Here is a 27664-nt window from a genome sequence, read left to right on the forward strand (position 1 = left end):
ACGGTCATTTATTGTGGACCTACAAACTCGAGTCAAAGTCACCTTACAGTCTGCCTTACCTTGGCAGTGAATTACGTGGTAGAAAACCAGATCAAAAGAATTGTACTTAGTCCAGCAAAGACAAGGTCTGTGTAGAGGAGGGGGAGCATGCTCATGAGCTGGGCCCTAGAAAGTTATTGGTGTGTTTTGGAGGAATCTTGAATGAGAAAGAGTTGCTTGATAATAACCTTTGTGGATAGTGGGGAGTTTACTATAAAAGATAGTAAAATGCTATATAGTTTTGCTATATAGGTGTTTTATATTATTGTGAATTTGAATGGCACTTCTGAAGTTACAGCTGCAGGTATGAAATTCATTAGTAAAAGTCACGTAGCTTAAGCTGTATATAGAAGTCTTGATAAAATGTGAAATTAAGCATGCAAGTCTTCCAGAGTGAACTTAAACAGTCAATTGCATTTGATACCTAAGAGTGTCACTGAGATTATGGAATTGCAATCCATCATGGAATTATTCTTTCTTTACACTGTGAAAGTAAATTTTGACTCTAATAATTTACTGTTTGAGAGCTGTAGCTGTGCATCAAGTAAGACTGTATTGATTTATTGTTAGTGGGTTGAATTTGAAAATATTTAGTGAAAAATTTTGGTGAATTGAGCATTTGAATTTATATTTTCTCAGTTTAAAAAACAAATTTATATGGCTAGTTTGATTCACTTTTTATGTTGTTTAATCTCCAGTAAGGCATTCTTTCTATATAAGTATGTAAGTAATTTTTAAAAAAAAAATCTTCATGTCGGTAATATAGAGCCATGTAATCTGAAACACAAATTAGCTGGGTAAGACATCAGATAAGAAAGGCCTGGTTTTGCTCACTCATTTTTGAGAATTTAGATAAATTATTCAGAGGGATTCCTAAAAAGAAACAGAAGGCTTCCTCTGCCTAATGCCATCCTGAATTTTTAAGTGTCCTTCCAGTGAAGCATTCTGGGATCAATATCCATAGCACTTTCACAATACAGCAACATTTCTTCCCTCCTGATATAATAATACAGCTTTCTTTCTAAAGTATGTAGGACTGAACCTCAGATTATTAAACAAACTCAGTTGCATAGTTCATGGGATCAGCTGCATTTGTAATACATGCTGAATGGTGATCCAACCATCATCCTAATATTTATACTAGCTCCTGGGATGCTTTTAGCCTTAAAACCTCTTGAATCCATGTGGTTTAGTATTTGCATATGTCCAGCCTCAATATATTGTTTTGAATTGTGTGAAGAGTTCCTTTAAGGAACAGCTCTTGTTTCAGTTTTTATCCTATTGAATTGTACTTAATAAAAAAAGAATATTTTTGATTTAATGAAGATACATATATACACTGTGAAGTATTTGCTATAGTAATAAAACTAGGTTTATTAGAAATCCCTTATTTAGGTTTCATAACTCAGTTTAAAAAAATAAATATGTCCTTCTGAAATTAGCTTCTGACCTCAGGTGGGAAGCAAACTGATTCTTGCAATGTTCAATTTAAAAGGATTATTTTGAGTTTTAACTGTGATATTTTAATGTAAAGTATAAAAAAATACTCGGTTTTGTGGGCTTTTGTTTTAGAAACAGTGAAAACAGCTATATTCATGACATTGAAGAAAAGCAAGACACAGAATTTCCACTGAACCTAAACCTGTCTTTTGTTGGAAGCTGCATTTTCTAAGATTCTGTAACAAATCCTGTCTACAGGAGATATTTCAGAAAATAAGTTTCATGATAATTTTGAAAGTCTCTTTTTAGTGTTACATGGATAAACTCTAATATGTCAATCAGTTTAGATTGAAGGGGGCTGCATTTATCGTCATCACTGAATTCTGCTCTGGTACCCCAGTCTGTGGAACCAACCACACTGCAATATCTGCTGCAGTGATGTGCCTAAAGCTTGTCTGGTTTTCAGAATAACTAGATGAATTTCTGCTCCTTCCATCTGTTTGCAGCATAGAAAGTACCTGATTCCTGAGAAATATATGGCTCTTGAAATATGCCTACATAGTGTAAATAGATTGACAATGTAAATTTTCGGGGAACTAGAGTAATCATCTCTATTGTCCACTATAGCATGCAGTGTATAAATGCATGCACGATGATTGTTAAGATACTATTTCATGACAGTCTAATCCACAGTCTTAAGTCTGGGTTGCTTTGAGTACTTCCCTCCATCCCTGCTGTCATCAGCACAGTCCTGAAACCTCTTCTTCGTCAGCACTGGCATTCATATCACCAGAGCAGTAAAATAGTACGGGATAAAAATAGGAGCTGACAAAAACCCTTAATCATTAGGGTGTTGGGTTTTTTTGGTAGGATTATTTTAAGCCACCTAAATGTCCTCTCATCTGCTGGCTGCATTGTTGCAAGACTGCTGGTGCAAAGAGCGTGGGGCTTCCTGGCTATGGGCAGCCGTGGAAGCTGTAGTTAGGTTTGTTTCATCTGTTGTGGATGTACACCACAGCCGTGCCTCCTATTTTGATAGCACAGAACAACATTGTCAGTGCTGCAATAAACCTCCCACTCCTTCCTTGCAGTTTATCTTTTAAAATCTCTATTTCACTGAAACAGTTACCAATTTTAGTTGAATGTTTGCCTATATTTTCAAGTGAAACAACCACCAGTGAGAAAGTATAGTACACTGTACGCAGATTAAAGTATTTTCAGAAATCTATCTTATCTTAAACATTCAATGTATTTCTTTTTTTTTTTTTTAATTGAGAAACTTTAAATATAGAGAAGATGAAAAGATGCATAGGTGTGTTCATTTTTGCAGAGATGTAGATTTTTAAAAATAAATAAGTAGAGAAATAAGCTGTGGGTCTAATTTGTGTAGCCTCAATCTGTTCTGGACTTAAAAAGTGAAGTTAGAAGTGGCTTATACATGGCAACATCTTGGGATGTATATTTGTTACAAGGCATATTGTGTGTAAGTTCTCTTTTTACATACACAAGTTTCAAAAAATAATTGACTGTGGGAGTTGCATATTATGTCAGAGACTGTTACTTATGTGGGCCATGCTGGATCGTGCTATGAATGGCTGCAGCCTATTGGTGCCACCAGGGAGCTAACCTTTTTGATGACATTTTATGTAAAAGTTGTCTTCCTGCAATAGCAGCTTGTGAAAGTGAACGGCTTTTATGTTACTGAGAGGGGGAAGATAAATGATAAACTTTAAACAATTAAAGTAAAATTTATAGAACTTAAATGAAAATCAGACAATACGCTGCAGCTCTAATTAACCCCACATTTAAGTGCTTCCATCTTGACTGCCTCAGCTATTTGATGAGAGATGCTTTACTGCCTCTAGTTACTGCATTTGTGTAAACAAGGCTAAGACAACTGCATGTTTTTTAACTCAAATGTTAAAATTATGCAGAAGTTCAATTGCTCTTCTGCTATGGCATTTACTCTTTCATTAAAACCAGAGATAGTGTTAGCAGAATGTAGGTGTGTTATACAGTATGCTCAGCTTAATTGGTGGATAATTTTCCTCCCTGTTTAGGAAATGATGCAACGTCCATAGTCAACTGTCTTCACATACTGGGCCAGACCTTGGATGCGAGGTAATACTGAATATATTTTCTAAAGTACAAAGGAAATCACTTAAGAAAATAATGTGGAGTCGGATTCGGGCTACCTGTGTAAGGCTACAGATTTTCAAAACTCAAGAAATTATAGTATTGAAAAGAATTCCCATTGCAAAGTAGGTTAATTACTAGTTAACTACTAGGGTTTGGCAGGACAATATTTGTAGTTTACACTTTCAACTTCAGTTTGATCAATGGTGTCTGGAAGCTACTGGCTATAGGTTCATCTGGTTTTAATTGCGTAACCATCCCCAAAGCACAATAATATTAGAAATATTTTATTCTTTTGTATGTACTGTTTAATCAAAAAATTCAGGAATTAAATGCACATGGAGTGCAGTAAATCTGCCTCTGAGTGTCTTCATTGCAAAGTTAATTCAGGTTCTAATTTGAACAAAAAAAACCCTTTTACATCGAATTCAGTGGTACTTTTAAGTTAAATTGAGCTGCTTGAGCCATTGTGAGGTTTATGGATGAGACAGTCTTGGAATATTGGAGGGTTATGTGTTGCTTTTCATTAAGTGTATGGTCAACTACCTGTGGCTGATAGTTGACTTTTAGATCTTTGCCATTGTGAAACAAAACATGAGAGTTTAAACTACTTCCATGATAATTTAAGATAACTTTTTTTACTTTGCATTTACCATCAGAGAACTGACTGGATTACATGCAGAGAGCTCTTTTGGTCAGTATCTTTGCAGTAGCTTAAATGAACAAATTTTCCTCTCCATTTGCTATGGAATAGAGTCATGATCATTAATATGGCTCAGCTGTTGCATGGTAGTCCTTTGGGTTGCAGTATTTTGGGGTTTTTTTTATAAATTGTCCATGTTCTATGCAATCATACAGATGGAATACAGATTCAGGTGGAAATCAACAATTCAGCTCTTGGTAGAGATGTAAAAATAGCTCCAGACAGGGATTATGGGATTAATGGAGGTTACACGGAAGTTTGAAAATACTGCCATTGAAACTGTATATATTTACTCTTTAAAACAAACAAATGAACAAACTGGACTGTTACTGAATTTAAAAAATAATTTCATCTGGATTTATTTCACATGTGCCTAGCCTAGATGGATACATTCCTTAAACAAGGGATCTCTGTAACTAAGCTAGTTAAATAAGGTAATAATTCTTCTGGATTATATCATTACATAACTGATTATGGTGTTATAGTTATGTAATCAATGCATTTATTTATTTATTTATTTAATTTTAAAAATATTTGCTTGTTTTCACTAAGTCCTTTATGATGCCTTTATTCTGGAGGTAGAAATATGACTGTCATTGTTGAGAAGATTTTCTGAGTTCTAGCTTGAGATAGTTCTTCTCTTCCCAGAGTCATAAATTGCAGACTTACTCATTCTTCTTCTTTTTTGTTAGGTTTTTTTTTTCCCCTCTTAAGGCAAATGAATCATTTAAATTATAAACTTTAAAGGACTTTATTTTCTCCATGTGAAACCAGATGACAGAGCTTTGTGTTTTGCAGGATATCTATGGAATGTTTTTTCAGTAGGATGTTCTGCTGTGAGATTTTGCAATATCAAAAGATGGAAGATTTTTCTTCAGATCTTTATTATCAGTTTCATATAAGCCAAGACTAGGCTTTATTCCATGCTTGTCTAATGGAATATTCTTTTTTCATTCTTTTTGCATGCCATATACAGGACTGTGATGAAAACTGGTCTGGAATCTGTTAAGATAGCATTGAGAGCATTTTTGGACAATGCTGCTGAGGATCTGGAGAAAACAATGGAAAATCTTAAGCAAGGCCAGTTTACACACAGCAGAAACCAGCCAAAGGGAGTTACCCAAATCATTAATTATACCACAGTTGCTCTCCTGCCAGTGCTATCTTCGTTATTTGAGCATATTGGACAGCACCAGTTTGGGGAAGATTTGATATGTATGTATTATTTACAAGTGCCATGCCACTAAAATATCTATAGTGTCATGTAGTAAGCATTACTAGACTCTCAGTTCTATTAGAGAAGGACAAATCCTATGTCATTTGATGAAATTGTGATTGATTTAATCAAACATTTGTTGTAATCATCCTAGAACAGCCTGTGGGTTTTGGTGGACTTCATGTAAATATTAAAGCAGATGTGGCTGTGGTTAGACAGTCAGAAGGCTCAGTTTGATAACTTTACCATAGATTTACTGTGACTTTGTGTGTGAAAAGTTACTTTGTATACGTTGATTTTTGCTCTGTCTATAAATGAGGTTATACTATCAGAACGATGTTTTTCCATCATTCACGCACTTTGGCTCAGTTTTATTTAGCAGCGGATTTGGGTGGGTGCATCTAAGGTCCTCAGGAACAATGAAAGGAGCTCCTGATGAATTCAGGCACTGGAGAACGGATTATGTGTGAGACTTTGAATATAAAATTTCTGTAGAGATTCTGTATATGGCACATTTGGTATCATTAATTTTCCCAAACCCCGTCTCTGCAAGATGAGATTTTGCAGTCTGCAAAAAAACCTTTAATGTTATATATTTTAGGAACTCTACAGGTATTCTGCTGTCCAGGCTGCACTAAAGGAGGCACTTTCCTCTGTATAGCTAACTCCATTATGGAAATAAATGAGAGAAGGACCTGAAAGAAAAGAATATCAAATTATATTTTTGTTCTCTTTTTAGAATCTGGAAAAATTATTTAAAACAGCATTAAGATAACTGTTTTTGAAAATTTGGAGTTGTATTAATGGATTTGGATGCGATGAGATATAAACATTTGCTTTTCTCATTAAATTATTTCTGTAAAATTCAGGAGTCTTTGGAAAGATGCCAGAAAAAGTCATCGATGGGGTTCATGTACATCGCATGTTCATCATAAACCACTTTGTCAGACATCAACATGTTTATGCCCTGTATAATTTTTGATCTCTGGTATTCTGCTTTTTTAGAACTTAATTAGCCATGGATACCTCATCACTTCATTTGGTATTTTTAACCAGCTATTCTGCATAAATCACACTGGTGTTGAACACCCAATTTAGAATTCATAAACTGAGAAAGAATAATTAATTTAAATTGTACCAACTTATTTTGTCTAGAGCATAGTTGGAAAGGCTAATTTTTCTTACACACAGGTTCTCTTTACGTCTTGTTAAGAATAAGATAATCCGATGACTCGGATCACAAGCATTTTGACCTGGTACTTGTACCTAAGAGAATAACTACACATACAGAGTACTCCGTAGTGTGGTCATGTACACGTATGGGTCACTATACCCAAGCTTACTCTTATCACATAAAAATACTCAACTTCAGGATGATCCAAACTAAAATCACAGTATAGTAAAGACCCAGGCTGTGTAGCTTTGATGCACTATCTTGTTGGCTCTCCCAGCTCATTAAGTCTTCTTGTATATGACTCCCAACATTTCAAGGCATACTGGGGGAAGATATTTAAACTGTGGAGGAGAATAGAAAAAATATATGGAAACAATGGGAGTGTTGTCCTTCTTGATGGTACTTAGACTGTTGTTACAATATTACTGCAGATTATGTCCGAAAAGCATTTTTTTCAAATAGATGTTATTTTCACATTTTTATGACTGAAATATTTGATAATTTCAAAACATTCTTTGTTGAAGTATTCACAGGAACCAAGGGATTATTTATTTTTTTAATCCTTTGATTGTTATTAGGTATATGCTATTACCTGGTCTCTGTGTCTAAATTTAAAAAAAATAGAAATTGTGATTAAAAGAATGAGATATCTGTTTAAACAGGATTGCCCTTCTTTTGTAATATATTTTATACAATGGTGTTACATTTGTAAATCAATTTGTTCTCTAATATTTTTTTTTTCACTTTCAGCACTTAATTTGATTTGGCATAATACTTTAAGTGCTACAAACAAACTAGAAAAGATTCATTGGCACACATTTATAATAGTTATTAAATTAATAATTATCAGGTTGTGCAATTAGATGTTTTTGGCAAAGAGCTGGTATGCCATTGATTTCAGAAAGTTAGTGCACTAGTGAAATATGTTTACTGTCTTAGCTGGTAACTTAGTGTTGAAGTAAATGGAAGTTTTGAGTAAAAGCTATGGCACTTGGTGGTCAGAAGGCTTTTTCTATTTAGAATGCGATTTATGTGGATTTCCTTTGATAGCTTATTCTTATTATTAATTATAATATAACTTATTATTAATTCAGTTGTCAAAAGAAATACATTTTAATTATACAGAAATGTATTGCTAAGAAAAATCTCTTTATACCTATCTTTTTCTCATTTTCTTTAGTGGAAGATGTTCAGGTCTCCTGTTACAGAATATTGGCCAGTTTATATGCTCTAGGAACCAGCAAGAGTATCTATGTAGAGCGGTAAGAAGAAAAAGTGTTCCTCTATTTTTAATATATGTGTTTATATTTAGCTTCATGAATATGCAGTCCAGAAATGAATATAGGAAAAGATTGGTTTGGAAAGATATCTTGAGAGGAAAAGGTGCTCAGCTGTTAAGTGGAATGCAGCTGCATTTATTATAATACACTTAAAATGTTGCACTGTTTATCTAAATATATTTCATAATTAAAACAAAAATCACAAAGTTATCTGACTTTACAATAAATATCACTTAATTTGAGGTTCAGCTGAGGAGTTGTAAAAACATGTCATTCAGCTCAGCTATTGTTATAATTCTTCCTTATATATTGCTTAATTGTGATGTATATTTCTTTATTACTGTAAATTTAGTTTATTTTGTCACTCATACAATACTACTTCTTCTCTAGCTCAATTACCCAGGGAAATGAGGCTTTCTAATTGCTTTTTTGTGCATCTGTGTATCTGCTAACCTCTCTCCAAGTTATATTTGGTCTGCGTAAACCATATTCAGCCAAAAAAGAGACCTAGATAGGTCAGTACTTAAAACTGAATAGGTGTCCTATAGTGACTAGCACTGTTCTGAGGGAAGGCTAAACAGAACTTATACATTGCAGATATTGGCAGTAATCTAGGACATTCCAATATCTGTACGCTGTCTAGCAAATCAAGCTGTGCATAACTCCAGACCAGCACCATGACATACCCCTGCTCACTTGGTGGCAGTATCATAGCAAGCGTTATGAAGAAAGGTGGGTCCAAAGTTTATAGGTAACAAAACACACATCTGTGGAAAACCAGGTTTCATTATCACATAATGGATGTAAAATTACTTGGTTTTGGTATTCGGCAAATAAATGATGTGGGGTTCATTAAGACGAAATACGTCAGCATAGGTGACAATTGTGTGTATGGTTGTCTGCAACTGTTATCAGTGAAAAGCACGTAGCATGCTCTTTGTAGGTGCATGTGATGGATGTATGCTTTGCTTATGAAGATCTAATGAAAAGGAAAAAAAGGAAGAAGGAGCAAACAGGATAAAAATGGGAATGAAGTTAGATTTAACAAAATCAAGTTTAATGAGTTAGATCTAGAAAATATTAAGTTCCTAAAATAAGATACTAATATTGACTAAAGATTAATTTTGTTAAATTAGTTTGGAAGCATTCTTTTTTTGCTTGGAAGTTCATGGGACTTCTGGATTTTGGTCATCTGTATGGCTCAGCTTCAGCAGCTAAGGATTTCTCACATGTCAAAAATCTGCTCTGATCAGCTGAATTAGAAATCAGAAAGAATAGTTTTAAATGTCCCCTGAAAAACCCGAGTGAAGTGACAAGGGATCACTCACTTCTTCCTAGAGACAGGCTTTTTGCAGTTTTGACCCACAAAAGGAATTTTGATTATCAAATAAATGTTGTCATATATTTGAAGAAATTAGAGCAATGTTTTTGTGCAAAACTTTCAGAGTTATTGATCAGTAGAAGCAATTTTTGGCTCTCTGAAGAGCTTTCATGCTAGACCAAGGTCTGATTATTGCTGTTTCTCACAAAAAAGAAAGTATATCACTCAAATAAAATGATAGTTGTATTTGGTCTCTTGGTCTGTTCAGCAGCTCTTTCTTAATAGTAGAAATTATAAAGTCAGTAAAGCTGAGAGGAAAGTAATAGAACAGAAAGCATTGTTATGATGACTTCAGGTTTTCCCTAAATGTTCATCACTGGCTCTCAGCTAAATAAGCCACCTTTGACATTGTGTATCATAACATTTCATTTGTATATTAGCAGAACATTGCTGGATTTCAGTTTGTATTATCTATTCTTGTGTTGGTGATCCTAGTAATATTGTGGCTTATCTCTTTGAGATGGGCTCATCTTAGAATAAAAATAAGGCTGGTATACAACTACCCTGAGGAGTATTCAGTCATCAAAGATGTGTGTACATAACAGTGTTTGTTAATTCACAGGCAACGATCAGCACTGGGAGAATGCTTGGCTGCTTTCTCGGGTGCATTTCCAGTGGCTTTTTTGGAAACTCATTTGAACAAACATAATATCTACTCAATTTACAATACCAAGAATGCGAGAGACAGAGCAGGTATTTCCAGAAACTCACATGATGGTTATGAAAACAAAATTTCACAATAAGTGCTGCTTGCCTTAATACATGTGTTTCGGCATGCATTTTATATGCAATAATTCTCTTGTCATCTCTTGCTCGTGCTTCTTTCCTAAATCAATGGGCTAAGTCTAAGTAATTATTTACCAAATAATTGGTAAACCAAATTATTTCATGTTTCTAAAGATACTGATGGTTTTGGTTTGAGATACCATTCTTAAAATACTACTTTGGAATCAAGTTATTGAAGGGGCTTTGCACATTTTTAATATCTCACATAATGTATATTTGATGATAAAATTATGTATTCTGATCAGTAACTAGTTCCTTAGTTATCTTATGCAATATTGGCTCCTTAAAACATACAGGATTGCAACTGAAACAAAATACCTTTTCCTGTATTAATATACTATTAATAATGTACTCTTAGAAATATGTATTAATAATATACAACTAGAAAGTAAATATACTGCAGAGTAGTATGTAAATTATTTTTTCTTTGTTGGAAATACAAGACAGTACAGATACTTTCCAGTAACATTATGTGTGTTTAGTTTGCATTTACCTTTTTGTTCCATTCTGCAACTCTTGATGTTTCTTATGCTAAAACATAGCTGTGGAATAAGGTCATATGCCCTAATTGTTTCTACGGTAAATAGAAGTTGCAGTAGAACTGTAGAAACTCTACATTTGTACTAGAGTACAAATGATGTCATGGATATGTATGGATGACAGTATAGAAGATGCCAATTTATGATGGCATCCATTTTATAACACCATCTTTAGTTTTAAGAAAGGAAGCATGCCAGATTTATTCTTCAAAGAGCTGTAGTATCTTATTTTGAAGGTATCAACAGCCATGTTTACTTACTATATGTACTCTAGCTTTTTTAATACATCTAGAAAGACAATCATCTTGTATCTTCATTGATTTTTAACAGAAATTTGAATTCATTTTCCAAAATCTCATTAAGCTTGATGGAGACTCAGGGATGGCTATGTAAAATGTATTTGGGTCTGAATAGAAGAAGAGACAGCTTTCAGAAAATGACTAGTCATAGGCTATGTTGATACAAACATTTGGAATCGCAAATTGCAGGCTTAATTTTCAACATACAGATATCTGTATACCTCATTGTGTGTGTACGTCAGGATATTCAAGAGTTAATAATGGTGCTTACAGATTTTATTTGTACATGAAAGAAAGTGCTTCCAAAACCAAAGGCAATTGCAGGGCCTCTTCAAGGAAGGAACTGATAATTCAAATAACTTGAAAAGTAAACATGTAAAATCAGAAATTCACCTCCAGAAGTCAGTTTCTCAGAATCTGCTCTACTCATTATGTCAGGCAATGATTTTTTTTCCCTTCTATTAACATTCCAGGTTTCACCTGGTATGTTTTGAGGAGGTGTTTCATTGTATCCATTTGTTTCGTCAACCGCAAAGCATAGGCTGGAAGAAATTCTGAAATTTGGGCTTTTATTTTGAATATAGCAAACTGCATCTGATTTCTCTGAATTAATTCCATAATAATTACATTCTTGAAGCTTCCATATAGGAATTATTTTTATAATAGAAAGTTTTATTATTGAAGTTTAAATATAAACAGTTTACTGCTCAACAGTATGAAAGTACCTGGCTTCTATTTTTGTGTTTGGGTTTTTTTTTCCTTGGATCAGAAGGGCATAAATGTAAATAGAAAACAAAAGTCATATGGGATAGCAATTGAAAAGAATTATTTACCCTCTATGACTTAGTTTATTGATTTTTTTGATTTATTTCTTTTTTCGATAGTTCTCAATTTGCCTAATAGTGTAGAAGAGGTTTGTCCAAATATTCCTTCTTTGATGAAGCTAATGGAAGAAATTGTGGAACTGGCAGAGTCTGGTATTCGTTACACACAAATGCCACATATCATGGAAGTGATACTGCCTATGCTGTGTAGTTACATGTCACACTGGTGGGAGCATGGGCCAGAAAACAACCCCGACAAGGCTGAAATGTGCTGCACAGCCTTGACGTCAGAGCACATGAACACTCTGTTGGGTAACATATTGAAAATCATCTATAACAACCTTGGGATTGATGAAGGAGCCTGGATGAAGAGATTAGCAGGTAAGATGTAAAAGTAAAATAAATAAATAAACAAGCACGCGTGTGTGCATATTCAGAACTTATATATATACACACACACTCTGAATTACTTTGTAGTTTCCCTGTTAAAGATGGAGTAGATCAACACTAATAATTTTTATGTTTTTAAATGATACAGATCTTGATGAGCCAGAAATATTAAGTATAAGGAAAGAACAGTGCAAGCAGTATGTTTTAATCTCATAGTAATAAAGGAAGTACATTAGACTATTTCTTTTCCCCCTGAATATGCATATACATGTTTTGCAGTATATCGAATTTAAAGACTATAGTTATTTAGCCCCTTTTAATTATATAGCAAGTTTTGATTTTCAGACATTACAGAGTTCCTTGATACTCTGTAGGAGCGCTGGATCCTTAAAATACTATTTTGAAGCTGTATGTAGCTATGACAATGAAATATGGAAATACTTATGTCATTTTAGTAATCCTTACATTAACTTCATTGTGATAACACCTTAAATTGATTTAAAAACAGTTTATTTCTCAATGTTTATTTCCTTCTGTAAGGAAAAGTCACTTTAGTGTTGTGAACTCAGTTTTTCTGCTAGGCTTTTTCATGACTTTTCAGTACTTACTCTACTAGGAATTTCGTTCATGGTAGTATTCTGGTTTCCTGATCTTTTGAAGGATAAGTGGTAACTGGCTGAAATGCTTTGTTAGTCTAATGGATAGGTTACAAATAGTTTTGCACTAATAGGCCCCCCCAAAAAAACTAATTTACATATTCATTTTTATGAGTGGAGTTGCAAAAAGCATGCAGTAACAAGTCTGAAATGGCTGGTTGATGGATGGTTGGATTAGTCTCGCTTCTGTTTACACACAAACCTTCCAGCGTCCTAATGTGCATAATACAGGCAGGCTGTTTTAGTAGGTTTGCAAATAGCTAGAGTGTGCTTTCCACTTCTAATTCACTCCAGCTAAAAAGCAAGGCTCCAAAAGAGGAGCCAGTGGCTGCGAAAATTTGTATGTGCACTATGTAGCTATATGTGTATCCACCCATACATACCATTAACCAACTACATTACTCAATAACATGCAGGCATATATCAATAAGTTGACAGAATGCCGTTAAAGAAGTATTTCAAGTTTTGTGATCTTGCAGGCTTAGTCTGTGAGGTTGTAATTTCTGCCCTCATAGTGACAAAGTGAGTTGACTGTGAAATCCTGACCACATTTAATTCTTGGCAAATTTTCTGCTGATTTCAATGGGGGCAGGATTTTACTCTGTAGCCTAGGAATAAGATCCAAGAAAGAGGGGAAAGGTAAACGTTTGTATTATATTTTGTGGCTAGGTATATATTATAATGCTCATTGCCTTAAATAGTGTTTTCCCAGCCCATCATAAGCAAAGCGAAGCCACAGCTCTTAAAGACACACTTCCTGCCACTGATGGATAAACTGAAGAAAAAAGCAGCAGTGGTTGTATCGGATGAAGAACATCTAAGAGCAGAAGGCAGAGGTGACATGTCGGAGGCTGAACTGCTCATCCTAGATGAGTTCACCACTTTGGCACGGGACCTCTATGCCTTCTACCCTTTGTTGATTAGATTTGTGGACTATAACAGGTATGTGGAGAGGAATAGGTCAATGACTCTCATAACATCTTCCTGTTTGCTGATACCATCTCTTATCCCTTGATATGCCTAGCACTGAGTTAAAGTAGCTTTTACTCAGCCTGCCAGTCTTGAAGTTGTGCAACCTCATGCTTTGTGACTTTTAGGAGGAGCTGGGGTCTTTTGAAGAAGAAAACAAACAAACAAAAAAGGTATAATCCAACTCTGCTGTGGATTAGACCTGAGATTAATGTAAAAGGATTTAAAGGGGTTTGAAATAGGAAATCAAAAAGCCACTGCTACCAGAAAGGATTAAAAGCATGCATGCTTGGTTTTGTTGGCTTATCCTGGTAAAATGTTGAAAACTGATTTCAAACCATAAAGTCAGTAAGGATCATCCGCATTTCCACCCTTCTACAAATTTTAGGGCAAAATGGCTGAAAGAGCCCAATCCTGAAGCGGAAGAATTGTTCCGCATGGTGGCTGAGGTCTTCATTTACTGGTCAAAGTCGCATGTAAGTAATTCCTTGGTAAATACTTGTTTCAATTAACTTTCTTAGTAGGTAGATCAATTATTTAGTGGTTGTGTTTGTGAAAGCATGCTTAATGCCAGAAGTGAAACTGCAGATGGGAAGGTATTAATGACTTTCAGTTTTCTGACACTTTTGAAATTTCTGAGTAGCTTGGGGAGTTAGTGAGTGTTTTGAAGCATAGTAACAAGAAATGTAGATGTTTTTCATATAAATTCTGGTTTGTTTTGTTTGGGTTTTTTTTTTGTTGGTTTTTTTTTGTTTGGTTTTTTTTTTTTTTTTTTTGCTTTTGGTGGTGTTCTGTTTTGTGGGGTTTTTTTATGTGTAAAGCTCATTGAGGTCTGTGTCCTTACCTCGTTTTTTCTCCAATCAGTTATTTTCACCCCCAAAGCCTTTTTGTAATCAGATGTATGGCTACTAAATTAGTAGTAGTTTTCTCATTAAAGTCAATTTTCCTAACTTTTATGGTCTGACTGATTGAGCTTCTTGGCAGAGTTACAGTTAAAATCCTGTGGAAAGATCTTCAATGTGACTAGTAGAACAAGGGTTTCCTAAGGAAATGTGCAGCTTTATTTACAATCACTTAATTTGTGTTGTAGCATAGATTTGTATTTCTTTAATAAAAGTTAAAGGTATATAATTCAATTATTAAGCTTAGGACTCTCTATAGCTGGACTGAATGAAGGAAAGTCAATAAGCATTCTAAGACCAAGGATGTAGCAAATATATCTTACCAGCAATTCTCAGAATAAAGTATTTTTTTCCTAGATGATACTATCATATTTACCAGTTAAGGATTTCTTCTTAATTCCACTTCTACAAAATTTACACTTGGTTCTCAAGTCTGATTGTTCTGGTTCGTATGCCATAATCAACCAAGGCATCTGCATTAAGAAATTATCAGGCACCATCACTGATAGCGCTTAAATAAAAATAAAACACGATAAATGTAATACGGGAACAAAAAGAAGAAATAACCCAGAAGAGACTAAGTACTTCCAGGCATTTGGATCTCTGCATAGACTATTGTCTATACTAAATTTCTTTTTTGCCATAATTTCAATTATCTCAAGTTTGGGAAACAAGATGCTTTATTATTTGTGTATTTGTGCCTGAATTTGACTGTAAAATTTATTATAAACATTGCTGTGCACAGAAAATCATTGCACAGTAGATAGATACTGGATCATCACATTACTTGTGTATTCATAAGTTCAGTCTTTCATTTAAAGTTTCTTATGTATCTGTTTATAGTGGGATTTTTAATGGGGGGGGGGGAAAAATGGAATGAATGATTTACGATTATGGGAAAACCCAGACGACTTTTATTGATTAAAGGAGGAGTAAGATTTTTCTCATAGCTATTTCATAGCCATATAAACATTCCTTTCTAACAGAAAAAATCCAAAACACACAACCCCCTGAGCTGTGTCATGTAAATAGAGCTGGAACACAAGTCGGTTACTGATCATCCATTAATTTCTTCTGTCCTTGTCTTATCTTTTAGATTTTACAAATTTCTAGTTAATTTATATTTTTATTTAAGGTTTGTTAGAAAGGTTCCTCATATATCATAAGTGCTTTTAACTGAGGTCTTCTATATATTTCCAGAATTTCAAAAGGGAAGAGCAGAACTTTGTAGTACAAAATGAAATCAACAACATGTCTTTCCTTATCAGCGACACCAAATCCAAGATGTCCAAGGTAGTGTAAAGATTTTTATATTTTTCTATTTGCAGAAGGGAAGGAGACAGGAAGACTCCACAGAAGCACTGTTTTACCACTGTTTTACTTTTTTTTTTTTTTTTTTTTTTAATAATACCTGTTGAAAACACTGGGTTGAGAATCAAAAAGTATTTGTTTGAGAAACACAGTGGACTGTCAAGATATGGTGCAAAATATTGACAATGGTATAATGGCAGTTCCATCGGATAGAGTTGTAGCTGTGTTATGTAGTAAGGAAATTGTCAAACCAGAGACAAATACAAAGTTGCCAGTACAATTCTTCTATCTAATGTTGGGGTTTTTTTGTTCATCTTTGCTTTATGCTGCAGGCAGCAGTTTCTGACCAAGAGAGGAAGAAGATGAAGCGAAAAGGTGACCGGTACTCTATGCAGACCTCTCTCATCGTGGCAGCACTGAAGAGATTACTTCCCATAGGTCTAAACATTTGTGCTCCTGGAGACCAAGAGCTGATTGCACTGGCCAAAAATCGATTCAGTATGGTAGGTGCTTTTTTTTTTTGCCCTTCTAAAAGGTAGAAGTATTTCACTAATGAAATTCTTTGAGTATTTCCCGCCATGCTCATTCTTACGGCATGACACAAATAATCAAGACTAAAGTTCTGTTATATAAAGGCACAATGGGTGACTATGGTAGGTAGTAATCTGCATATTGTTCTCATTTTCAGGGCATAAAGATTTCAGTTTGAATATTCTTGTTTTCTAAATGATTAGTGTATGAAGAGAGATAACATTCTTAAATTGAAACAGTTATTTCTCTCTTTTACATTTTAATGCAAAATTGTGTTTGTTATATCTTATGTAGCTTGAATTTGGAAATGCAGATAAGAACTGGATATTTCCTAACTTCTGTGCCCAATATCATAACTAATTCCTTTTGATCACTCTCATGTGAATGCAATGATTTCTGTAGGGATAGACTGTTTTAAAAGTGATTCTTCTAGGAGTATACTCACAGTGTGATAATGTGATTGTAATTTGGAATATATTCCTTTCTCAAGATCTGATACTTTATACAGCCAAGTGGGTTATATGACCTTTGAACAGATGAATCAAATGTTTATAGAGTAAAAGATCTCCAAAAGAAATAGAAGCCAAATGAGAGAAGGTTGTGTTCATGATATTGGTTTCATTTGGTCAAACTTTGGTTTAAGTATGTATATATGTTTATACTAGTGATTTTAATTTTGACTTGCATTTAGTATGTTACTGTGGACAAATATAAATGATGCTGTCCAGAACTTGTTCCTGTGAGCTTGGATATAGCTAGCTCTGGCATGATACAAAAAGATGTATTGCCACTGAGATTCTCCTCACTCATCCTCGTTGTCAGTTTTATTCATCATCTGAACTAAGCCCAAGGCTGACATTTATATGAACAATATCTTTTCATGATTACCTTCTAATTCCTAACTTTATATGATTTGTAATTTATTGGCAGAAAGATACTGAAGATGAAGTACGAGACATCATCCGCAGTAATCTTCATCTCCAGGGCAAGGTAATCTATATGCAGTTTTTAATATGATTTTTCTTCCTTTGAATTCATTTGTTGGTGACATATAATGACAGCCTGGCTTGGTTCATTAGGATAACTTGCAGTCCCTTTTTCTCTTCTGTCAAGTCACTTGTTCATGTAAATTGTTAAATGTTAGGTATTTAATGTGTTTATGTATGCATTATATACAATAACATGTGGCTCTTCAAATCCCTGCCTGCACACACCATTAATAAGACATTGGAGGTGGAAGCAAGGTCTATCGCTGTTTAAACTTGACCTTCTATTTTTGGGATAGAATTTCTAAAATGCTCACAGTTACATTGCATCAGTTTGAAGTGTAGAGGAAAAGGAAGCTGCCACTTCGGCACACTCTAGAGTGAAAAAGTTCCACTTTGCTCAGTTTTGTTCCTGTTTTTCAGTCCAGGGAAAAAAAAGTATTTCAGAAAAAGTGTAGTTTTTTGTTATCAAATTCTGTTTAGTGCCAGGTGGATAGCCCTAGGGAAAAAGTCCTGAACTAGCCCAGTGTAGCTGAACACTTTTATTAATGCTTCAAATAATAGCAAAGAAGAAGCCATAATGTGTAAGTATAATAAAATGATATATATTTCTTCTTCACTGAAGGAAGATGGAATTGAACCTGTGGATGGTGCTTTATTTAGGATTGTCCTTTACCTCCTACCCCCACCCCAGGTTTCATTCACCTTGAGGGAAAAAAACTAACTAGTATTTCCTGTGCTCATTAAATAGTTACAAGAGAATAAACATGTGTGTTGGAAATCTGTTATTTTTTTTCTGAAAGATTATTTAGGAGTCATCCAGAAGTCTAGATTCCACTGCAATTCGGTTCATGGCAGTAGATATATTTTTTTTAAAAAAATTACTGTGGTAATGGTATGGTTCTTCCTGAATAATATCTGAAGGTTAATTTTCTCCCATCTTATGTTTTCTGTATATTGCTGCAATGTCAAGCAAGATTCTATGGAGGCTGGGGTTTCTGGGAGCTCACAAGAAGATAAAAGATTTTACAAAGCTAACAATTAGCATTTTTGATAAATATATTACAAGTAAAAGTCCAATAGCTTTAAATTATAGGGATACACACAGGAGAGTTTACCACTGAAAACAAAAGATTTTGTTAAATCCTAAACCCCCCTGGAAATAGTTATTGTTATATAGCAAGTATTGTTACATACTGAGAAGCAGGAGAAAGCACACAGGCAAAGTGCTAGGAACAAAAGAGTATTTATGACGATCTTCATAAGCAACAGTATCTAAGCAGTAAGCCATGCACATATAAACCTTAAATGTCGTGTGATTTTGTATGTGAACTTCAGTAATGTTTTCTTAATTAAGATAGGTATTTCTGTTCTGACATTTTCAGTATGTGTATATTGTCATTTTGGGAGCCATGCAGTTGTAAGTCTTGCCTGGCATTTCATGCTGCTTCTTAGTACTTGTCCTCCTGTTTTAAATTAGTTTCTATTTTACTTCTTTAGGGTTACATTCTGCATATGCTATTAAGAAATTTGTCTTATTGCTTTGTTGTCTTGGAGTAATGATACTTCTTTCATACCTTGATCCGTGCTTTTTCTTCAGAAACTTCCTTTGCTTCAACTAAAAATTTGCTATTTTTCAGCAATATACCACCTCCTCCGTTTATAAAACATGAGAATAAATATACTTTTAATTTTCTTATGTTGATGAAATTTCATGGTGCCTTGATAATTAAGAAGCAAGTAATCTTAGCTAATCCAAAGTACACATTGATGGATCTTCCAGTTGTAAACATTTCAGCAGTGACTTTGGATTTTCTTAATTATAGAATGAACTACCAGTGGAAGATGATGTTCTGAAAGGGAGCGATATAATACATAGCTAACAAAGCTAATTAGCTATTGTAGCTAGCTTAATTTTATAGCTATCTCCATGCTTTGAAAAGGTCTGGTTTTGTACTGTATGTGAAAAGCAGTCAACTCAACTGTGGACAAAATATATGGCATTTCTAGGACTTCAAAACTTCAATTATTGTTTCTCTTATTATCTATATTATGATTTGTTATCTATTGCTAAGTAGTTTGTTCTCAGTGGCTTGAAATATATCTTTTCATGAATCATTTAGCACTGCCATGTTCTAGACTTCACATTAAATATAAGTGTATAAATTATTTAAAAGTATAATGTCTAAAGTTAAATTCAGTAGTTATTAACAAAGTACAATATAGTTTATTCCATAATTCTCTGATGTCGTTAGTAGTCAGTCACGAAAGTGGCTGAACCAAGTATATGTCAGATACAGTCAAATATGATGTTTCTTGTCAAAGAAAAATCATTCTGTTGTGCTGTTACACCACCCTTTTGTTGTCTGATTGAGTCAGACATAAAAGGAGTGTAGGCCAAATGGTCTTATAGATTTAAGTTATTATTTAATGTTGTGAATGAATATGTGACTTAGTTATTATGGTGTTTGCGTAAGGTGGTTTTCAAAGAAGAGGTAAAATACTAATTTTTGGAACAGCTGGTTCTCTTCCAACTATAGCAATAGTCTTTCTTCAAATAGTGTTTTCTGTTAACTACTTTTACTTTTCCACAGACACCATGTTCTGTCACTTATGTTAGAGCAAAAATGTAATTTATCTTGATTCCTTTTTGGAAAACTGCACTGTTTGAGAATCACCCTTCTGAATCTTTAGCTATTAATGTTGTGGCGTCTATTTCATGCATTTGTCTACGTTTGTCTACATTTGTCTTCACCCTGTTTCTGTCTTTCCTTTCCTTGCATGCCTGCATGCTGTTACTCAGTACCGAGCCTTTTATTTCAAGAAATTGATGACGAAACTTGCATTCATTTTGACATGGATGAAGCTCAAGTCACCAAAATCTTCTTCCAGCCATGCTAATTCACACCTTGAAATGTCAACTACTCATACCCTTAGAAAACTACCTATAGAAAAAAGCTGTACCTTGATAGAATGTGAGGAGTCCTCAGATCAAAAGACATCTCCACCTGTGATTAAAAAGTCTTTTGTGGACTATCCATTCATGATGATCCAGTCAAATGCTCACACAAAGACTGTGGATGTGACAGTTGTTAAGAAATGGAAAAGCCGAAAGGTGGAAGAAATGCCTGCCAGTTGTGGCTTTCTAGGTTGTAATAAGCTATTGTTGAGCAACTGTGTAAGTTTATAATCGTTCCTGGAACTTCACTAAACTGTGTATCATAAGATGCTTTGTGGAGGTGAATTAGCATTATTGTTTCATCTTAGGCACAAATTGAAATCTGGATCCACAGAGATGTTTTAGAAAAGTAAGTGTTGAGTGTAAGCCCTATTCAAATCTGTAGGGTTTAGGCTCCTAAATGCTCTAGTAATACAGGCCAGTGTGACTTAAATCTCAATTGCACGCTCAGGAGTGATCACTGGCTGCAGCTCTTGCTATAATGGGTTACCCCTTGCATTTGGCTTCCGTTTCATTGGCACAAAAAATGGTGGCAAAATATGTTGCATAGGTGGTGATTAGCAGAAGCACTGGGGAGACAAAATGAACCAAAAAAGAGATTGTTAATGGTAGAACAGACTCACAGATCACTGAAATGGAAAAAATTGAATGTAAAGAGATATATAATAAAAATTATTTTTACTTCATGCAGTTATTTGTAATTTCGAGGCTAATAAGCAAATGCATCTTGAATTCATTTTTCATAAACTAATTTTTCCTTGTTTAACTAGTAATTAGTAAAATTAGGACTTTTTAACATATGGAAAAAACTAAAATAAAAAAAATAAGTCATAAATAAGACTAATATTACTAATTTCCATGACTGAAACCTAACTGCCTGCAACTACTAAACCAACAGTTTCATTGTTGTTTGGTTTAATAACTGGAAATTCAGTGTACAAAGTTATGCCTGTCTACCTCATATTCATTACTTTTCCTCAAATAATATATTCATTGCTGGTGCCAGTGCTGTTTGTTGGCCCATGATCATTTGCCCTCTGTATGATTATTAGACTTTTAGTCCTCTGGAAGCTCTCAAGAAGCATTGCACAAATCCGTCTTGAGTTTTATTCTCCTGGTCAGGGTAGCGGACACTATGGGTTAGCCATGTCAAGGTGTAGGTTAGGCAAATAAAGTGCTTCTGTTGTCCTTTGGAGCAGTTTCTGTACTAATTAGTGTCTGATCCGACGTTTGGAACGCTTTGCCTCGGTGACATGTGAAATCTTTCTCCTGCAGCTTGAGGATCCCGCCATTAGATGGCAGATGGCACTTTACAAAGATTTACCAAACAGGACCGAAGATTCCTCAGATCCAGAGAAGACTGTGGGAAGGGTCCTCGATATAGCTAATGTACTGTTTCACCTGGAACAGGTTAGACACATTTTCCCAATTCCATTGCTCCTTTATCTAAACACAAGTATTCAGCCTCTCATTTATACTTTCACCTGCTGTACTTAATGTTTCATTCTTTTTTCCTCCATGTGATGGCTACTGTTTAAGTGCTATGACTTGTGTTTTGTGATCCAATATCATGGTCATATCGATCACACGGTGTGTTTGCAGCAGCCCCAACAATAATTTATTTGGAAATGGACTAATAAAGTGGTACCGATTTAAAGAATCGGTTACCAATATTCGAGTGAGCGGAGGTTATCTTTATTCGGCAGTGCTGGGTGCATGGGGGATCGCTCCACCAAAGTCACGCACACCGAGGGGATTTTTCAGTCCCCTCTTTATACAAGCAACTCATACCTATTCATTAACTTTCCAGGAAATCGTTTACATATTCATTACAATTCCAGGAACTCATTTACATATCTCACTAAACTAGTGACCATGATTTAAGTCCTGGTCTTTGCCATGTTGTGATATGGAGAAATAGTGTGAAATGGGGACAATGGACATCGATTGTGATTGTATATGTCTGCTCAAGGAATGTGGGTATGGTGACTGGTCATGGGTGCGGTGTCTGGTCACATAGGCACACAGCTCTGAGGAGACAACTACAGTTTTGAGGAGACGCCTGCCCCTCTTCCTCTAACAAAGGGGAGACGGGGAGACGCCTGCCCTTCTTTCTCTAACAAAGGGGCTATTTAAAAGAGAATGAGAAAAGATGAGAGACATTCAAATGCTATCTAGAGGGAGGGAGTGCTAAGTTTCCTTGCTGAAGAAGATCGGATGGTCACAAGAACATGAATCACCTACAAACCTGCAAGACCACCACATTCCAGGAAACGGACTGATAAGCTAATTAACATACGAAGCGGGGTTTAGGTAACGAATATGTATAGGCGTTAATTGAATATTCATTTGTTTCATTGTATAAATGTGGGATGGTTCGTCACTTCGGGCATGCAGGCTTGTGGAGGAGCGATCCCCCGTGCATCTGCGCGCAATAAACATACCTACTTTATAACTTTCGAGTTATAGAGTCTAATTCCGCACGTCAATTCAGTACCTATGTTTCAGCTTCCTTCTGGGGCATTTCAGCTAGCAGGAAGTAATCACTAAATTGTCCATGGACCATGAAATGTTGAGTAAAAACCAACTTTAATTATTGAAAAAAAAATAAATGCCTTTTTCCAAGGTATTTTTTCCTCAGTTGAGATTTTTGAGTTATTGACGTAACAAGAAACTTAAAGCTGCCTACATAAATAACTGATTAGGAGCTGTATGTTATAGCTGTACAGAGTAGGGCAGTCAGATGATTTGATACACAGCTTCTCTAGTTATAGCTTTAGAATTTGGCTTGGTTTTCATTTTTTATTATTTTATATAAATTTTTATTTATTTTTTTATTTAAATGGCTTTTATTTGAGTTCAAACAGCATATACAATCTTGTGATTCTGACATTTTAGCTATACCATCATGTACATAAATTGGTTAAGCTTGTGTAGTTTGGAGAAATTGTTGAAGGGAGTGAAACCCAAGGTATGATCCTTTCGTTTTCCATGTTCTGTCATAGGATCAATCTCACAGGGTATAGAATCCAGCAGTACTACAGAACAGACAGGATTCCCATTGTAGTACCAGATCGACAGTTCAGATCAATTGTTCTGATAAGACTTAAACAACGACTTGTAGTGGAGTAAATGCTGGCTGCTTTTGTTCTGCTTACTTTGCAGCTATTTGTTTAAAGATTTGGCCCCACAGCTTTACTTATCTTCTGTAGATAAGCGCTTAGGTGCTTTTGTTACTGAAATAGGTAATTCAGCATCTTTAAAAATAATGAATATGTGAGCACTGGGTCAGTTGTTATGATAGCCTAGAGATCCTTTGCTCTCCATATACAAATACTCTGTTCTCCATATGTACATACTCTAAATGCTTTCCGTGTTGTGCTGGTAAAGATAAGTTCATGCTTTGTATTTTCTTTCCATGCACAGTTAATTTCTTTTCTTTTTTTTTTTTTTTTTTTTTTTTTTACTCTTTTCAGAGATCTGCTTGCGTAGGCCGTGGCTATTTCTTTTGGGAAAGTATAGAGGGTTTTATAGTTGATTGTGAAGATATTACTAATTACGTAACTTTCACATTTGGGTTTGCCTAACTCCTAAATTATTAGCTCTGACTTTGTTTTGTGACTGTAAATATGCTTGCAGTGAATGCTTTTCTATCCTTTCTCTTAACAAATATTCTTCATTTGTATTTTACCTTTTGGAAGGAACTTGTTTTAGAATGTCACCTTTAATCTTACAAGTGTAATTATCCATTTCACTGAATGCTTGGCAGTATTTTAGTCTGTTTAATTAGATGTTTATCGTTTAACTGTGAATAATTTTTTGTATTTCACTAAACTAGAAAAGTTGTCTTTGATAATTGTGTTGAAAATGAATATTGAGTCTACATAAACATCATCATCATTACATATTTTAAATAATATGCTTTATTTTATTACAAGGGAGAATTACCAAGTCTTTCAGAGTAGAGATACTAACTTCCACTGACTCCTTTGATGATGTTGGGAGACAGAGGAGCTATTATTCCACAAGCACACTTGTCTGTAAAAGAAACAAAGCCCCCACAAAGAAACAACCCCCCACAAAAAACATCCCCCCCCCCAACTCTACAGGAGTTGTGTAGTTTAAGTCAAATGATATCATCTTTATGGATATCAGTTGTGAGGTAAATCACAAACACTGTGAATGGGCTGTGGGAGAGGATCTGTAGCACAGCTTGCAATTGTAGTCCCAGTTATCCAATCAGGCTATATACACTGTTGCATGCAGTTGCTCTTCTGGACCACAGTAGTCATTTTCTTCTGATGGAAGCAAGGCTGGAAGGTGGAACAAAAGAAACTAAAAGAGCAGAAGATGAGGATGGAGCACAGACATTTTTATCTCACACTAGCGTAGGGCCAGGATGCAGAAAAAGAATGTATCTGAAGACAGCTGTAAAATTATGAAATGTAGCTGAAGGGTGCTGGAATATTGTGGTCATTTTAGCTATGCAGATTCATGGAAGGGATTTAGTTCCAATTAGGACTTTGTGCCTGTCTCTCGTTTTTAATTCTTTTCCATTGTAGCTGGCCATGGTAAATATTACAAATCAAAGATTACTTGTAATTAAGGCAATTTCTCTAAAAGTATTGCCTGAGACAATGTGAAGGTGAACAATTTACCTGTGCATATGTAAAGAGTTACACATAAAAGATAGGAAGAGTGAAGATTCTTTGTCAAGCTTTCCTGAGAGATGGCCTTCATAACGATAATATTCTATTTAAAATATACAAGAAGTAGGATGAAGTAAAAAAGGAAATTATCTCTATAATACAAGGAAAGGGAGGATTTTTCTTTTATGTTCTAAATTCTGATTCTACAATTTGGCTGATCACTTGAACTCTGTCTAGAACACTTTCTCCTATCTAATATTATTCTGCTACCTTTCCACTTGATTTATCTGTTATTTCACATTATTATTATTGTTACTATGCCTAGACAGTAGCGACGTTGCCACATTGGGTTTTTTTATTGTTTGCGTTATATGTAACAGGTTGAGCATCCTCAGCGCTCCAAAAAAGCAGTATGGCATAAGCTGCTGTCTAAACAGAGGAAAAGAGCAGTAGTTGCCTGCTTCAGAATGGCACCATTGTATAATCTGCCAAGGTAAGAGCTATATTGGTTCTGTCTTTCACAAATGTGTTTATGTTCATCCAATGCTATTTGGCAAGATCCAAAGGAAGAAAAACATGTAAAGCAGAATTGATAAACTGCGTGGAAATGTACTTTTTATATTACTTCAATAGCTGTAATTACTTTCTTCTAATATCTTCTGAAACAGATAATAAAAGGTATAATTTTAAATTTCTAGTTCTGTCCTCCTGCTGTTATTCCACCTGTTCCTCCTGTATGTTTTCTTTTCCGAAAAGTAGACACCTTTTGTAAGAGATAAATGCAGAAACAGACATATTGGTTCTGTTCCTGTAATATCATCTTGGGAGATAAATTTCCTCCTAAGCCATGGTACAGCTCTGGAAATACAGAGTTACCTTCATTATTAGATGCTAAATGTTCTATATGCAGGAAATAAACATACTATTTGTCTGAAAACTTGTCTGTTTGTTGTGCACTTTTGGAAAGAACATTCTATTAGACAAGAAATATATATGCACATACTCTGGGCATTTAACACCTTTTCCTGTGGCTCTTCTTCCTTTTCTTTCTTGTTCAGTTGAGGACAGGATCTATAGTTAAGCAAGTTTCAGAATCCTGAGGTTCTGCAAGGAATGAACATTCAGAAAAAGTAAAGATATCTTTTTTTGGGGGCAATTTCTAAAAATGATTTCCAGAACACTTGTATCTGATCTTTTCAACATACTGGTGTTCTCGGTTTTTCCCAAAAGTATACGTATTATTGTTACCACAGTTAGTAGGATGAATCTTAAAGTCTGTCCCAGGAAGCACAAGGGGATGAGAATCATATTAGCTTGAAATGAGGCTGCCGTGACAGCTGAAAATAGAACAAAGATATTTCCATCTGTAGCTGTTCCTACATTAACAAGTGGGTCACCTGCACATATCCAGCATTCCTGTATATTGTAATCATTCCTCTTCCTTTTCAGAATATGAAACTGGCAGTTGTTTAAAAAACTTCAGATAATTGATAAAATTTTTAATGGAGAATTTGTTGTAACACAGTCCATGTTGCATTGGATCCTCAAGAAAAAAAAAAAACCCAAACCAGTAATCATCATTGGCTTGCCCTCTTTTCCCTTCCATCCATTTAATGATCCATTTAATTTCATGGAGTTTGGAAAAAAATGTTTGGGTTTTTTTTTTATTTTAGATATGCAAGACTAATCCCAAACATTACAAAAATGCAACTATTTGAGCATAATCCAAAGTTACCTATTGCTGTTAACATTTAAATTAAAATAATATGAAAATATTTTATATTAAAATGAAAACTTACTAATGTGCCAAAGTAATTGTTTTATTTTTTACTTACGTTTAAATGTCTTTAAAGTTCTGGGGTTTTATCTGTTCATAAAACTATTACTATGAAATTTTAAAATCAGTTTTGCAAGTAAATGGGACACAGTTTTGAATGTAAACTTAATTTTTAAAATAGGCAGGTTTTACCCTAGAAATGTTACTTTCCTTTTAAAGGATGGTTGTAAGGATTGGGACAGTTCTTCAAGCTAAACGAAATTCATGTTGATCAAATCTTCTCTTTAAAAGTTTACAACTTTTGTCTCATATGTCCCTTTTTAGGCACCGAGCCGTCAATCTCTTTCTTCAAGGCTATGATAAGTCTTGGATTGAAACAGAAGAACACTATTTTGAAGACAAACTGATAGAAGACTTAGCAGTATGTCTGGGTGCAAAGGGTTGTGGGAATGTATTATGGATTAACATTTATCTTGTGTAATTGTAATTATAAATCAATGAGGTACATAGGGTATCACCTAAGCTGTCTCTTCCCAAGGGGTGAGCTATAACCAAGTCACTCTGACAGGTGTTAAAAATTACAAGTGAAGGAGGTTCCAGAATCCCCTGAGGCAGCCTGCTTCAGGGCTTCAATAACCTTTTATAAAGCTTTTTAAACTTTTGTCTAAATTGCACACCAATTGCTGTCTTTCCCCTCTCTCTTACCTTCTGTCCTGT

At 34.8% G+C, this 27664-nt stretch overlaps 1 protein-coding gene across 2 annotated transcripts in view; it reads left to right on the forward strand.

The window, feature by feature from the left end:
- The window catches only part of RYR2 (ryanodine receptor 2), a 455638-nt gene that overhangs the window by 338380 nt on the left and 89594 nt on the right, over positions 1 to 27664 (forward strand). For both annotated transcript variants that reach the window (XM_080389100.1, XM_080389099.1), the window contains 13 exons: positions 3540 to 3600; positions 5295 to 5533; positions 7889 to 7970; positions 9932 to 10062; positions 11878 to 12198; positions 13565 to 13805; positions 14221 to 14308; positions 15935 to 16027; positions 16378 to 16548; positions 17507 to 17566; positions 21797 to 21931; positions 25551 to 25663; positions 27272 to 27368. In XM_080389100.1, coding sequence (XP_080245226.1) covers positions 3540 to 3600; positions 5295 to 5533; positions 7889 to 7970; positions 9932 to 10062; positions 11878 to 12198; positions 13565 to 13805; positions 14221 to 14308; positions 15935 to 16027; positions 16378 to 16548; positions 17507 to 17566; positions 21797 to 21931; positions 25551 to 25663; positions 27272 to 27368 — 1832 coding nt within the window. The remainder of the gene's footprint in view (positions 1 to 3539; positions 3601 to 5294; positions 5534 to 7888; positions 7971 to 9931; positions 10063 to 11877; positions 12199 to 13564; positions 13806 to 14220; positions 14309 to 15934; positions 16028 to 16377; positions 16549 to 17506; positions 17567 to 21796; positions 21932 to 25550; positions 25664 to 27271; positions 27369 to 27664) is intronic.

This window comes from Falco punctatus (genome assembly GCF_963210335.1).
Source record: "Falco punctatus genome assembly, chromosome: 5".
Lineage (NCBI taxonomy): Eukaryota > Metazoa > Chordata > Aves > Falconiformes > Falconidae > Falco > Falco punctatus.